This window comes from Juglans regia, chromosome 14, assembly GCF_001411555.2.
Source record: "Juglans regia cultivar Chandler chromosome 14, Walnut 2.0, whole genome shotgun sequence".
Lineage (NCBI taxonomy): Eukaryota > Viridiplantae > Streptophyta > Magnoliopsida > Fagales > Juglandaceae > Juglans > Juglans regia.
The window spans coordinates 21,073,691-21,086,912 of record NC_049914.1 but is presented as its reverse complement, the minus strand read 5'-3'; the positions used below and the strand labels follow the sequence as shown (position 1 = coordinate 21,086,912).

The following is a 13,222-nucleotide window of genomic DNA, read 5'->3' as shown; positions in this document are numbered from 1 at the left end:
CTCGAATGGTGGCTGCAAGGCAGCCCCACTAATCACTATGATATGCCTCAGCTGGAACTATCGAGGGTTTGGGAACCCCTGGACAGTTCGTGAGTTACACCATTTGATGTGTCAAAAGAGCCCACACTTTGTTTTCCTCATGGAAACTAAGTATACTAGGTGTAAGGTAGAACAAATCAAGAATATATGCGGTTACTCCAACAACTTTATAGTCGACAACAAGGGGCTTAGTAGAGGTATAACATTGTTGTGGAAAGGAGACTATGAAGTTCAACTGCTTTCCTATACCAGGCACAATATCTTAGTTGAGGTACTCCACCCTAGAGGGAATCAGGCTTTTCCTTTTCATCTCACTGGATTTTATGGTCACTTGGAGTCAAGTAAAAGAAGAGGCAACTAGGATTTACTGAGACTTCTTAAATCTTGTGACAACTAGGCTTGGATCTGCCTTGGAGATTTTAATGAAATATGTTTTCAATTTGAGAAAATGGGGGCAACGGAGAGACCTTATAGTATGATGGAAGTTTTTAGATCAGCAATGGTGGATAGTAAACTAAATGAAGTACCTTTTGAAGGTGATTATTTCACCTGGAGCAATAGAAGAGAGGGCCTTCATTTCACAAAAGAGAAATTGGATAGGGCCTTGGGGAATTTGTCTTGGTTCTCCCTTTTTCCTGACTACTATGTTTCAACCTTAAGTGCCTATTGTTCTAACCACTGCCCCATCCTTCTAACCACTGGTGCAGGCTTGACAACTGGTATGAGAAACCAAAGGCCATTTAGATATGAAGCCAACTGGGATTCTCGAGAAGAATGTGGTGATTTGATTAAAAAGGCCTGGGACAACATCTCACACCAAAGATCACAGGAAACATCAGAGAGCCTTCTCAGGTGCAAGGAACTTCTGCAGCAATGGAGCAAGAGCAATTTTTAGAACCAGAAGAAACTAATCAACCTAAAACTCAACCAAATCAAACAGCTCCAAATGCTTAACACAGGGGACTGCAACGAGGAGACTTACCACCTCAGAGTTGAAGTTGACAAGCTGCTTGAAGAAAAGGACACACAATGGAAATAAAGAGCAAAGAAAACTTGGCTTAAGGAATGAGACATGAATACAAAACTCTACCATATGTGTGCTAACCAAAAGAAGAAGCATAATGAAATCAAGAAAATATCCCATGAAACAGGAATTATGGTTGACAAGCCTGAGGAGGTTAGTGACATGTAGACTTTCTTTAAAAACCTATTCACATCCTCTCATACCCGAGTGCCTTGATGCTCTAGAGAACACAGTTACTGCTAACATGAATTCCTCCCTCACAAAGCCAATCTCCATAGTAGAAGTCAAACAAGCTCTCTTCAGTATGAATAGCCTCGGGTCCCTAGGACCTGACGGTTTTCTTGCCCTCTTCTATCAAAAGCATTGAGATGTAGTTGGTCCAAGGGTTTGCTCAGTAGTGCATGAGGCTTTCAACTCTACCTCATGGCTTCAAGATTTTAATGAACCCCTCCAAAGTCTCTGAATTTAGGCCCATCTCCCTCTGTAATGTTCTCTATAAGATTTTGGCCAAACTTCTAGCAAATAGGCTTAAACCCATCCTCTCAAAGCTTATATCTTCTTCTCATAGTGCCTTTGTTCTAGACAAGTTGATCACAGACAAAGCCATTGTGGCCTTTGAAACCATGCATACTATGAGCAATCTATTGAAGGGTAAAAAAGGCTTTATGGCATTGAAATTGGATATGAGTAAAGCCTATGATAGGCTTGAATGGTCCTTCTTAGCTGCAGTAATGACTAGACTGGGGTTTGCCACAAAATGGGTTAAGATTATCATGAGATGTGTGAATACTGTTTCGTACTCAATTCTTCTAAATGGTAACCCTGAAAACCTTTTCTCACCATCACGAGGCATTAGACACGGGAACCCTATTTCCCCATATTTATTCATCTTATGTGCTGAGGTCCTCAACAAATTAAACCAAAAGGCAGAAATGAGAGGAGCCATAACTGGTGTCCCTATTGGTAGCTCAGGACTGCATATTACTCACTTAATTTTTTGCAGATGATTGCCTCTTATTTTGTAAGGCAAACCCTTTTGAACGGAGCAAGTTTTTCTTCCTTTTAGAGACATATGAACAAGGCTCAGGTCAAAGACTTAACAAAGAAAATACTTCTATCTTTTTCAGCAAAAACACAAGGCCAGAAGCGAAGGAGCTGATCCTAGTTGTTGCTGGAACTAAATCCTCTCAATCTTATGATAAATACCTTGGATAACCAATCCAATTAGGGAGACACATAATCAAAGGCTTTAAAAGCATCATTGATTGAGTAAGAAGTAAGATTAGCAATTGGAAGTTAAAGCATTTAAGTCAAGCTGGCAAAGAGATTCTCATCAAAGTAGTCCTTCAAGCAATTCCTATCTATAGCATGAGAGTTTTTAAACTTCCAAAATCCATATTGGAGGAGCTTACCAAATTAACAAGACAGTATTGGTGGGGTCAACAAGATGATAAAGGTAGGACCAATTGGTGTGTCTGGAACCATATGAGAAGATCTAAAGCCGCTGGTGGTCTTGGTTTTAGGGACCTGGAATTGTTTAATATGGCCCTGCTTGCAAAGCAAGGTTGGAGACTGCTTCAATATCTAGATTCCCTAGCTGCTAAGCTCTTTTGAGCAAAGTATTATCCCCATGGGAACTTCCTGCAGGCACAAATCAAAAGAATTGACTCTTTTATATGGAGAAGTATCCTTTCTGCAAAACCTTTACTGGAGGCAGGCCTTATATGGCGCATTGGAAATGGGAGATAGACAAGTATTTGGAAGAACAAGTGGCTCCCAGGCCCCCTCCACATATGATCCTAAGCCCTATCAAGAATTATGACCCTGAGGCTGTGGTTGCATCATTAATTGACTAGTCCTCTATGACGTGGAAGTTATATTTTCTTTGAGGAAGAAGTCAATACTATTCTACAATTCCCATCAGTCTATGCCACAACTCTGACAAGATCATATGGAATGGGTCCAAAAATGGGGTCTTTTTCTATCAAAAGTGCATATTACTTGCAGCTGGCAATTCACAAGTCATCTTAAGGCCAAACATCATACTTGAACTGCCATCAAGAAAAATGGGGTAGACTATGGAAGCTTCCCATCACCAGCTTTGAAAAACTCTTCATTTGGAAGGCTTGTCATATCAAATCTCAAAAGGAGACAAATCATTGATGACTTTTCATGCCCCATTTGCTACCAGGCAGATGAAACAATAGAGCCTTCCCTTTGGGAATGCCCCTCAGCTACTAATGTCTGGAACTATTGTTCCGTGCACTTCCAAAAGAAGCAGGCAACTCAATCATCTTTCAAAGATATGGTTCTCTTAATGCTAGCTAAATTGAAGGAGTCCCTTCTAGTCGAGTTTGCAGTTGTGGTTTGGAAGATTTGGAGGAGAATGAATGAGCTAATTTTCAAGCAACACTTCACTAATCCCCTCACTCTATCTCTTCAATCAAAATAGAAGATGGAAAAATTGAAGATATTGAAAAATCCCACCTCGACACCTCCTATATTGGTTGGGAACTCAGTACCCCAATGGGAACCTCCTCCTCATGATTTTTATAAGATCAATTAGGATGCAAGCCTCCAAAAGCACAATTGTACAAGTGGTGTTGGTGTAGCTATCCGAGATCATGCAGGTCACTTTATTGCTGAAGCTTATGCAGCCCAACAGGCTATCCTTTTAGCTGTCAACATTGGCCTTAACAAGATTATCCTTGAAGGGGATGCCCTGTAGGTGGTAAACGAGCTTAAAGGCTCAACTGAAAATTGGACTCAAGCTAGCTTAATCTCCATGGATACCAGGATAATACTCAACTCTTTTGAATCATGGTCTGTTCAACATGTAACAAGAGCATCCAATGAGATCACTCATGTATTAGCTAAGAATGCTCTCGCTAATGATGATGTCCTTATCGAACTTGAAGACATCCCTGGATGTATTGGCCATTTGGTCTTTTCACGATGAATATAATTATCTTAATTTAAAAGAAAATTTTAATTTTAAGTGAGTTCTACAAAATTTACTCCATTAAATTTATTAATATTCATAAAAAGATTCAACTCACCTCAATTTAACTTAACGTCTAAACATAACTAAGATAAAAGGCTTTGGGATTATCAACCGCGTTTGTTTTGGAACAACCATAGGCATTGGTTTTTTTTAAGATCGAAAAAAACAAACAAATCTCAAAAACAACACATTAGCACGCGTGTCCAATGCCCTCTCCGACAGCCAATCAAAATCCACGTACCTAAACTTAGCACACCGTGGACTCGCCGGTAACAACAGACCTTGTCTGCTCCTCACCTTCAAGTTTCAACTGAAAATTAAAAATAATTAATTTGAAAACACAAAATTGCCAATTTATTGATCATTAGCTATCCATAGCTCGAATTCTCTATGGTTTTTTGAGACCAAAATTATAGAGAGGGATTTGGATCGCCCTCTGAATCTCGAGGAGCCGCTGAGATAGAGAGGGATGGCTATACTCTACGCGGTGGTCGCTCGGGGAACGGTGGTGCTGGCGGAGTTCAGCGCTGTTACGGGTAACACGGGTGCGGTGGCGAGGCGGATCCTCGAGAAACTTCCGTCGGAAGCCGATGCCAGGCTCTGCTTCTCCCAGGACACCTACATCTTCCACATACTTCGATCCGATGGCCTCACCTTCCTCTGTATGGCCAACAACACCTTCGGCAGTGCGTTTCTACTTCTCCTCCTCTTTTTCTTTTAATCTTTCAAATATCGAAACAATTCTTGATTTTCGATTGTGGTTTTGGCTGATGGATTTTAGGATGCGGAGGGGGCTTTGGGTTTATTGATTTTTATGCTGGAAATGATAATGATATTTGATTTATCCAATTGTGTTCCAAAAAATATTTTGATCATGCAAGAATCTAATCTAAACTTCAATAACTAACTTAACTTCGTTCTTATAAAAAAAAAAAATTAAACTAAACTTAGTTGCATTTGCTCGGTATTCAGACCAATTAAAACTAGTCTTCGGTTTGATTCATTATGCGTTAGAAACGATTGCTTATATCTAGATTGAGCAGAATTTCTACTAAGCTCCTGTTGATTTCGAAGGAAACGGGGGGAAACAACGCAGAGTATTAGTTGTTAGATCAGTTTCAGTCTTAGGGGAATGATAACATACTTTTGTTTTATGGGTAAAATAAAATTTTGTTGATAGAAGTAAGTAGGCGTAGCCCCAAGTACCTAAGAGGTATACAAAAATAATCTAATCTTAACTTCAATAATTAACTTTACTTTGTTCTTATAAAAAAAAAAATTAAAAGAAACTTAGTTGCATTTGCTCGGGAGTCAGACCTATTAAAACTAGGCTTCGGTTTGATTCATTATGTGTTAGGAGCAATTGCTTATATCTAGATTGAGCAGAATTTCTGTTAGGTTCCTGTTGATTTCGAAGGAAACGGAGGAAACAATGCAGATTATTAGTTGTTAGATCAGTTTCAGTCTTAGGGGAATGATAACATACTTTTTTTTATAGGTAAAATAAAATTTTGTTGATAGAAGTAAGTAGGCATAGCTCAAGTACACAAGAGGTATAGAAAAATAACATCTAGATACAATTATAGAAGCCCATAAAAACAACATTTTGAAGAAGAATCTCTTAAGTTCATCCAAAGATGTTCTTGATCTTCAAATCTTCGACCATTTATCTCCATCCAAAGACACCACATGAGACATAGGGGGATCATTTTCCACAAAACTCCAATTTAGGGGTTACCCTAAAGACCTCCCCAACAAGTAAGAAGATCCACCACCCTTCTGGGCATTACCCTTGCAAATCCGGTCCTTTTTTTTTATTGGCACCGGGTATCTAAGAACAACGTCCCAACTAATTCCGGAGGTGTACAAGCCCTCGGCAAGGAGTTTCTTGCAAGTGCATCTCGGGTAATTCAAGGGGAAGTTACTCCAGTCCAATGGCCCATAGAAATTGTTTACATCCAAGAGGAATTGAACCTTAGGCCTGGAGGGAGCATACCACTAAGACCAAGGCCTTTAACACTTGAGCCAACCCCTAGGGGTTGGTCTTGTTGAAAATGCCCCCCATAATGTGCTGGCCACTGCACAATGCAATAATAAATGATCCACGAGTTCATCACTTTTTTTTACAGATATAACACCAATCAGTAACAATATGCCCACATTTCCTCAAAGAGAGCTACCTTGAGAGGCACCTTATATCTCCAAATGCACTTCCCAGCAAAGGTGTGGCAGTTTGAACCATCAAAGCCTTGTACAAGGACCGAACTGTGAATCTCCTACTCCCCACATGAATTCAGATCATCCTATCCTCCTCAATGTTACCAATATTTGCAGCATACAGCAAGCTGAAAAAATCAGTGATGGCTCCTACTAGAGCTATTCATCAAGTCTGCCACTTACAGGGAATGCAATATTGAGGGTCCTATCTCCAAACCAAGGATGCTACAATACTAGCCTGTTGAATTTTCATTTTTGGGTTTATAATTTTGTGGGATTTGAATATGTTCATTAAATAATAATAACACCTAACACACCACTTGCCTTTTATTAAGCTTATGTGACAAGCCAAACTGATTCATTTGCCACTGATGTTTTACCATATCCGCCCTTTCTTCGATCCAGATTTGTAGGAACTCTCCTCTTTCAATATCTCGGAAAAATTTCGATATTGGTCAGAGAATATCTCTTCATATTATACTTATCAAAATAAAAAAATATATCTCTTCGTATTATGATCTTTAAGTTGTTTTCAATCCAGATTTAAACAATCCATTTTATTTTTATGGATTTTCTCCTAGATTATCTTTCCATTTGATATCTTTTGTGGTATATTTGCTTCCTGCCTCTTTTAAGTATTTATCATATCATCTACTTATTTATTGTAGTCATCTCATTATGTGTACATTTATACTTCTCTTTTGTGTGATAAGTAACCCTGCAGTTCCGACTTTTAAATCTCATTATCATTTAGATTTTCACATGAGAAGGATGTCAATCTATTTTTTTTTTTTATTGCTTTTATCCCCCAACAAAAAAAGCTGCATACCCCCGTGTTCCCTCTTTTCATGTTCTTCTTTTAACCATCGTTTTGTGACTTCTTTGTGCCTTGGTCCAGGGAGGATCCCTTTTTCTTACTTGGAGGATATCCAAATGAGGTTCATGAAAAACTATGGCAGAGTGGCCAACTATGCACCGGCTTATGCAATGAACGACGAGTTTTCCAGAGTCTTGCATCAGCAAATGGAGTTTTTTTCTAGTAATCCTAGTGCAGATACCCTAAACCGTGTAAGAGGTGAAGTTGGCGAGGTAAGTATCTTCAGTTGTTTTGCAAATTGCTTTCTGTTTCTTCTTTCTTATTTATGTATTCCTGTAATGACATGTATACAGCTGCCTTTATATCATTTTCAATTACAGTGCTTCCCTGGGTTATCTACATGTAAATCAGGGTCCAATATTAATCATTTAAAGTTAGCTATTTCAACTAGTGCCTGCTTGCGACTTACAATAAGACATTGTCAACTGTAGAGCATTTGGTCAAATTGTGTTTGCAAGTTATATAAAAAAGAGAGCTTATGCTTTTTACCCACAAATTACCACCTATTTTTCACTTTACACCCCCAAACTACTAAAATTTCAATTTGCACCATATAGAACTTATATTTTTTTATTTGCACCCAAACTACCAAAATTATGATATTGCATATGATATTGCACCCTCATTTCTTACTTTTGTGTCTGTAGTATCTATCATTTTCCTGTGGCATTTTTTTTTTTCTCACAAGCTCCAAAAATCTGGTGTCCAGATACGTACTATCATGGTGGAGAACATAGAGAAGATATTGGAGAGAGGTGACCGGATTGAACTTCTTGTTGATAAAACTGCAACCATGCAAGATGGTGCATTTCACTTCAAGAAACAATCCAAGCGCCTTCGTCGAGCTCTTTGGATGAAAAATGCCAAGCTTTTGTGGGTTTCTTATATCCTCTTATCAGTTTGGCTTTATGAATGCATTAATGTTCATTCTACCTGTTGTTAGTAAAGATTAAGACCTCGTTTGGTTACACAGATGAAATGAGATGAAAGTTGAATAAAATATTGTTAGAATATTATTTTTGTTTTGGTATTTGAAAAAGTTGAATTGTTTTTTGTATTTTGTTTGGAAGTTTAGGAAAGTTATAATGATGAGATGAGATAAGATGGTTTGTGAAAGCAAGCCAGGCCTAATTATATATTCATAATAGTGCACAAAATAAAATAAAAATTTGGATTTGATCATCTGCTTCTTTGGGGGGGGGGGGGGGTTAGGCATTATTATTATTTTTTATTTTATTTTATAAAATATAATTATATCAATACTAGAAATAGCATAGCCCAAGTATACAAGGCATATAGAAGAAAACACCCAGTAAGGAGTGAGAGATAGATACAAGGAAGTCACATGTAAAAACTATTGGGGATGGGGCGTATTATTATTTTTTATTTTTTTGATAAAATATAATTATATCAATACTAGAAATAGCATAGCCCAAGTATACAACGCATATAGAAGAAAACACCAGTAAGGAGTGAGAGATAGATACAAGGAAGTCACATGTAAACTAAGACTATTGGAGTCCAAAGCAATGATCCAAATAGAAAGGGTGTTGAAAAAGAAACTTTTCATCCAATGAGTGTACCCAATCTTCAAAGTTCAGGTCATTCTTTTCTGTCCATATGCACCACAAAAGGCAAATAGGCCTCATTGTCCAGACTTCTGCGATTTGGGGATTGCCATAAAGACCTCTCTAGCTTGCAAGAAGATCAACCACCCTCCTGGGAATAACCCATCTAACTCGATGAGGTTTTGTGAAATTACAAACAATGATTCTCTGTTCTTCTGCATCTATTCTTTCTGGTGTATGTGGAGAGTAGAATCATTATTGCTATGGCCTTGTGCTTTTTCATTGTTGGACTTTCGAAGCAAATCTTGGGAGCTTTTTAAGAGATTAGGCTTATATCTGGCTCATGACAATCCTATTTTCCATTTTTTTAGTTTTATATTTCTTAACATTGTTTTGTCCTGGGAGTTGACTGCTGTTCTTTTACATCAGAACTCTCTGTAGTTATGTGTAAATACTCTAAAACAATGATTCATTGTACCTCTCCTAAGGTATTCAGTGACATGTCTATGAGCTTAGATTTGTTGAATAAGGAAGTTGAGACTTGGAGATTAGCTGGCTAAACAAATGACAATAGATTTTGTTAGGGATATGATGTGTAACAATTTTAATCAATTTGGTTTTAATATTATGTTCTATCCTTTATTTTACTGAGCTTTTATTTTGTGATTGAAGACATTGGAATCCATTAGGATTAGGGTTCAGTATAAGAGTCAAGTTTTTATTTTTTAAGAATTTAAAATTCCTGATTATTTTGGGATATCCGTTAGTCTATTTAAACGTCTTCTGTACTCCAAGGAGATAGATTTTGATGGAATAAAATTCTGAGAAAGTGATATTCTCTCCTCTCTTTCCTCTGGACCATGGACTTGGTCCCCTCTCCCTCTGGTTTGTTTTCTGCACTCCATAGCTCTCTTCTTCTTCTTCTTCTTCTTTTCTCTCTCTTTTTTCTTTTCACTTGCATCTTCTCTCTGTTTATCCTTCACTAATCTCTAAAGTCCTTTGTTCTACATCGTAATACATTTTAGAGAATTTTCAATTAAGGACCATGCCTAAAATGACCCATCATTTCTTTTTTGGTTGGTGTTTTAGTTCTTCCAGTCATAAAGATCAGTTTTTCTAGTCAGAAGCTAGTTTAGAATCCTGAGTATAGGTGTCGTATTTGCGAAGGACTATGGACTGTGTATAATTAACTAAATAAATATGTAGTGATTTTTCTAATCATGCCTTAGAGTTGGACATGCCACAAATGTTATGTAATGTGTAAGAAACATAATAACTGTTTTGTCTGCAATTATTTGCAAGAGGTTTTCCATTTCTCTTTAATAATGAGCTATCAGCTTTTACCTGCTGCAAGTTTATTCATCAAATAAGAATTGCTTTTATAGAATGAAGAGTTTGATTCTATTTTACTAATTTTATGCATCAAACCAAATTCGGACCATACAATGGAATTGTTGAAAGTACTTGTACACATTAATAGTTTTTGCTGCTTATAGCCTTTGGGAATTGTAGTTTTCATCATATAAACTTTTCTCTTGTTCATGACAGGGCACTGTTGACATTCTTGATTGTTCTGTTGCTGTACTTTATAATTGCTGCTTGCTGTGGAGGCATCACCCTACCTTCCTGCAGATCTTGATTTCCATTCTTGCTGGTTTCGAAGTTCTGCTGAGGTATGCGACTGATGGCTGTTTAAACGATGTCTATTCGTTTCTTTTAGGGTGTTTGGAAATATGGTATCTTGGTCTGTGTAGGCTTCCAGAATTATCCTGTAGCTTCTTTTGCTGTTGTTGGGCTTGATGTAAGTAACCAGCATTTATCTTTGGAAGCCTGATAAGTGCTGTTGAATTGTTATGCTTCATATTTGTAATTTTTTAACAAAATGTATGAGTTCATGGTTAATTCATTATTTAGTACAAAATGTTGATCTGCTCTTTCACACACATATTCCTGTTAATCAACTAATCTTGGTCTGCTCTTTAACATAACTATCCGGTCAATTAGCTTATTTTGTTTAATTGCATGGTCAGTTTTGATTCTCATTTTATTAGTTCTTTTCATTTGTGAAATGGCTATATTATACTATAGTCTCAAGACCAAGCCTTTCAGGTCTTATACCTTTCGTCAAAGCTGCTTTGCTGTTACTTTCCCACTTCTATCCTTTGTATTGCATATTGTCTTAAAACGAATTAAAAAATGTTGAGATATACACGTGGTGAGATAATTCTTATGAATTATATTATAAGAGAATATGGTGGCATAAAGTCGGATTCTGCCTGGGCATTTAGGCCTCATCCCCCTCCATTTCTTTTCTTCCCACTTCTAAATCTATGATACATTTAGAGCATTGTTTGTGTATTTAAATATATGCATATCTTTGTAAAGACTTAGGTTCTAGTTATACATATAAAAAAAGAGTTAGGTTCAAGTTATACTTCATATCTCTTTTACAATGTTATACCACTTGGAAACCTCCCCTATGATCAATATCTTGTCGAACTGACCATCGGATTATATGATATAGCATGCTGATTATGCTTGCCAAATATCAAGATTATCTAAGAATGTACAAAGTATGACTTATCCAAAAACAAATGTATGAAGTATGTGTTTCTTTGTCCATATTTAAAAATTTACTAAACAAATGAGTTTTGGTTTGGATAGCAAATGACTTGTCAAATTAAACATGTATGATAACCGTATGAAGGACATGTAATCTAATTGTAGATTTGACAAAGTATCAGCTTAACAAAATTATTTTAAGAATGTGAAGAGTTAAACCAAACACAACTTGAATCCAACCCACACCCACAGGCACAGGCACACACACACATAGAGAATAAACAAAATAGTTAATGAACAGCTCTAGGAATTATGCTGAACATTCATGTTGTGCCTTCTGTCCATGATTTTCTTGCAAGTCATCTGAACTTTTTGTTCATAGTTGGATTTATGACTGAATAAGTTATCCGATAGCATCATATTTGAAACTTGTCGTAATCATTTGATGGGGGAAATTCTGGTCTGAAATTGGATGTCGAAAGTCTAATCTACATCCCTTTTGGACTGCATTTATTAAGTGAAAGTATAAGATATCAAAATATTTCAAGTAAACAATATAACTGAAACTAGGAAAAAGAAAAAAACTGTCCTAGTACTGTCATTTATGTACATAACGTTATCCGTGTTCTGGAATGCATTTCCGAGAACACAAAACTTTGTAATCCTGGGATTGGCTGGATTTGTAATTCAATAACCCATCAAATATCACAGAATAACAAAGCCTTCGTACTTTTTCCTTGTCTGAGCTTCGGCATACTTGTTTGATGATCTGGAAAATATGTCTGGAGCAATATATTGAGAATAACAGCGCACCAAAAAGTTTGGGCATTGACTTGCTGAACCAAATTGATATCTGCTTCTAGCTTAGAATTCCAAAATCTTCAGTAGTGGGCCTTTTGCTCCTCAGAGTGCTATTTTCTTGAACTTCATATGAGATGGTCACTGTGAACAGGGTTATAGATTGTAAAGATTTTGATTTTCAATTATTTTTCCACCTATAAGAATAGCCGGTATACCTTTATAAAGGTCGCATTGGACCATTTCATCTGTGTTTTAAAAATTTGATATATGCACTTGCTGTGTTTCTGTTCTAGTTCCAGTGCATACGAATATCTTAAGCAACAAGAGCTCGTCATTCTTATATTGTCAGCAAATACTCCAGGATCTTTTACTCTGCATGAATTGGGTGGGTCTACTAGAAGTCATACTGGAATGGGGATGGTGTGAATACGAAGAAAGATGCAATCTTTGAAATCCTTAGTTTCCACTATAATATAAAAGGGTTTAGACTGTAACCGCAAGAAGAGAACTCATCAATGTTTGTTATTTAGATGTTACCAAGTTTTGAGTCACTGCATGGACGGCAGGCAGTGCTGATAGACACTACTTCTCAAATAGTTTAAACTATAATTCCATTATTGAAACTTCTAGTTTTATTTGATGGTGCTGGATCTTGTTGTAGTCTTGCACTTACTTCCTGGCCACTGAATTTAATATCAACTGGCATAGACTGATGCTTCTTGTTTTCAAAAAAAGCTAGAGTGTAGAAGTTCTAGGTCTACAAAAGGATCCTACAAAAGTGAACTTACAAGTTGACGTGGCTTGATGTGAAACATTAGATCTACTTTACAATTAAAAAAGTTTTACAATTTGATGTCTCACATCAAACCCTGTCAGTTTGTAAGCTCATTTTTGTACGATCTGTGTGTAGACCAAGCATTTCTCTAAAGAGTATGTCAAAACAATGCAATCTTCCATTCCCACCCTCAATAAATGTTAAGTTACTTCTTTTTTCGTGGTCTTTGAATTTAAATCGGATTGGGGGTTCAAGAAACTTGTGCATGAAGCTTAGGAATCCTATGCCATCCAGGTGAGACAAAAAAGGGGGATTATGAAATATCGAGGATACCAATCCAAGTTAAATTATCTGG

At 36.9% G+C, this 13,222-nt stretch overlaps 2 protein-coding genes across 3 annotated transcripts; both read left to right on the top strand.

Annotated features, from left to right (window-relative positions):
- The first annotated feature begins 487 nt into the window (after window positions 1-487).
- Window positions 488-934, top strand: LOC108998930. The gene has a single exon (XM_018975703.1). The coding sequence runs from the start codon at window positions 488-490 to the stop codon at window positions 932-934; it is 447 nt and encodes a 148-aa protein (XP_018831248.1).
- Window positions 935-4,347: 3,413 nt separating this feature from the next.
- Window positions 4,348-12,769, top strand: LOC108998952 (vesicle-associated membrane protein 714). 2 transcript variants are annotated; one of them, XM_018975723.2, is made up of 5 exons: window positions 4,348-4,753; window positions 7,183-7,373; window positions 7,871-8,034; window positions 10,278-10,402; window positions 12,454-12,769. In XM_018975723.2, exons 1-4 carry the CDS (start codon window positions 4,537-4,539, stop codon window positions 10,366-10,368), a joined length of 663 nt encoding a protein of 220 aa, XP_018831268.1. In that variant the 5' UTR covers window positions 4,348-4,536; the 3' UTR covers window positions 10,369-10,402; window positions 12,454-12,769. The 2 variants fall into 2 exon arrangements, with proteins under 2 accessions (XP_018831268.1, XP_018831267.1); XM_018975722.2 differs by lacking the exon at window positions 12,454-12,769 and having other exon boundaries at window positions 4,349-4,753; window positions 10,278-10,674.
- Window positions 12,770-13,222: the final 453 nt, after the last annotated feature.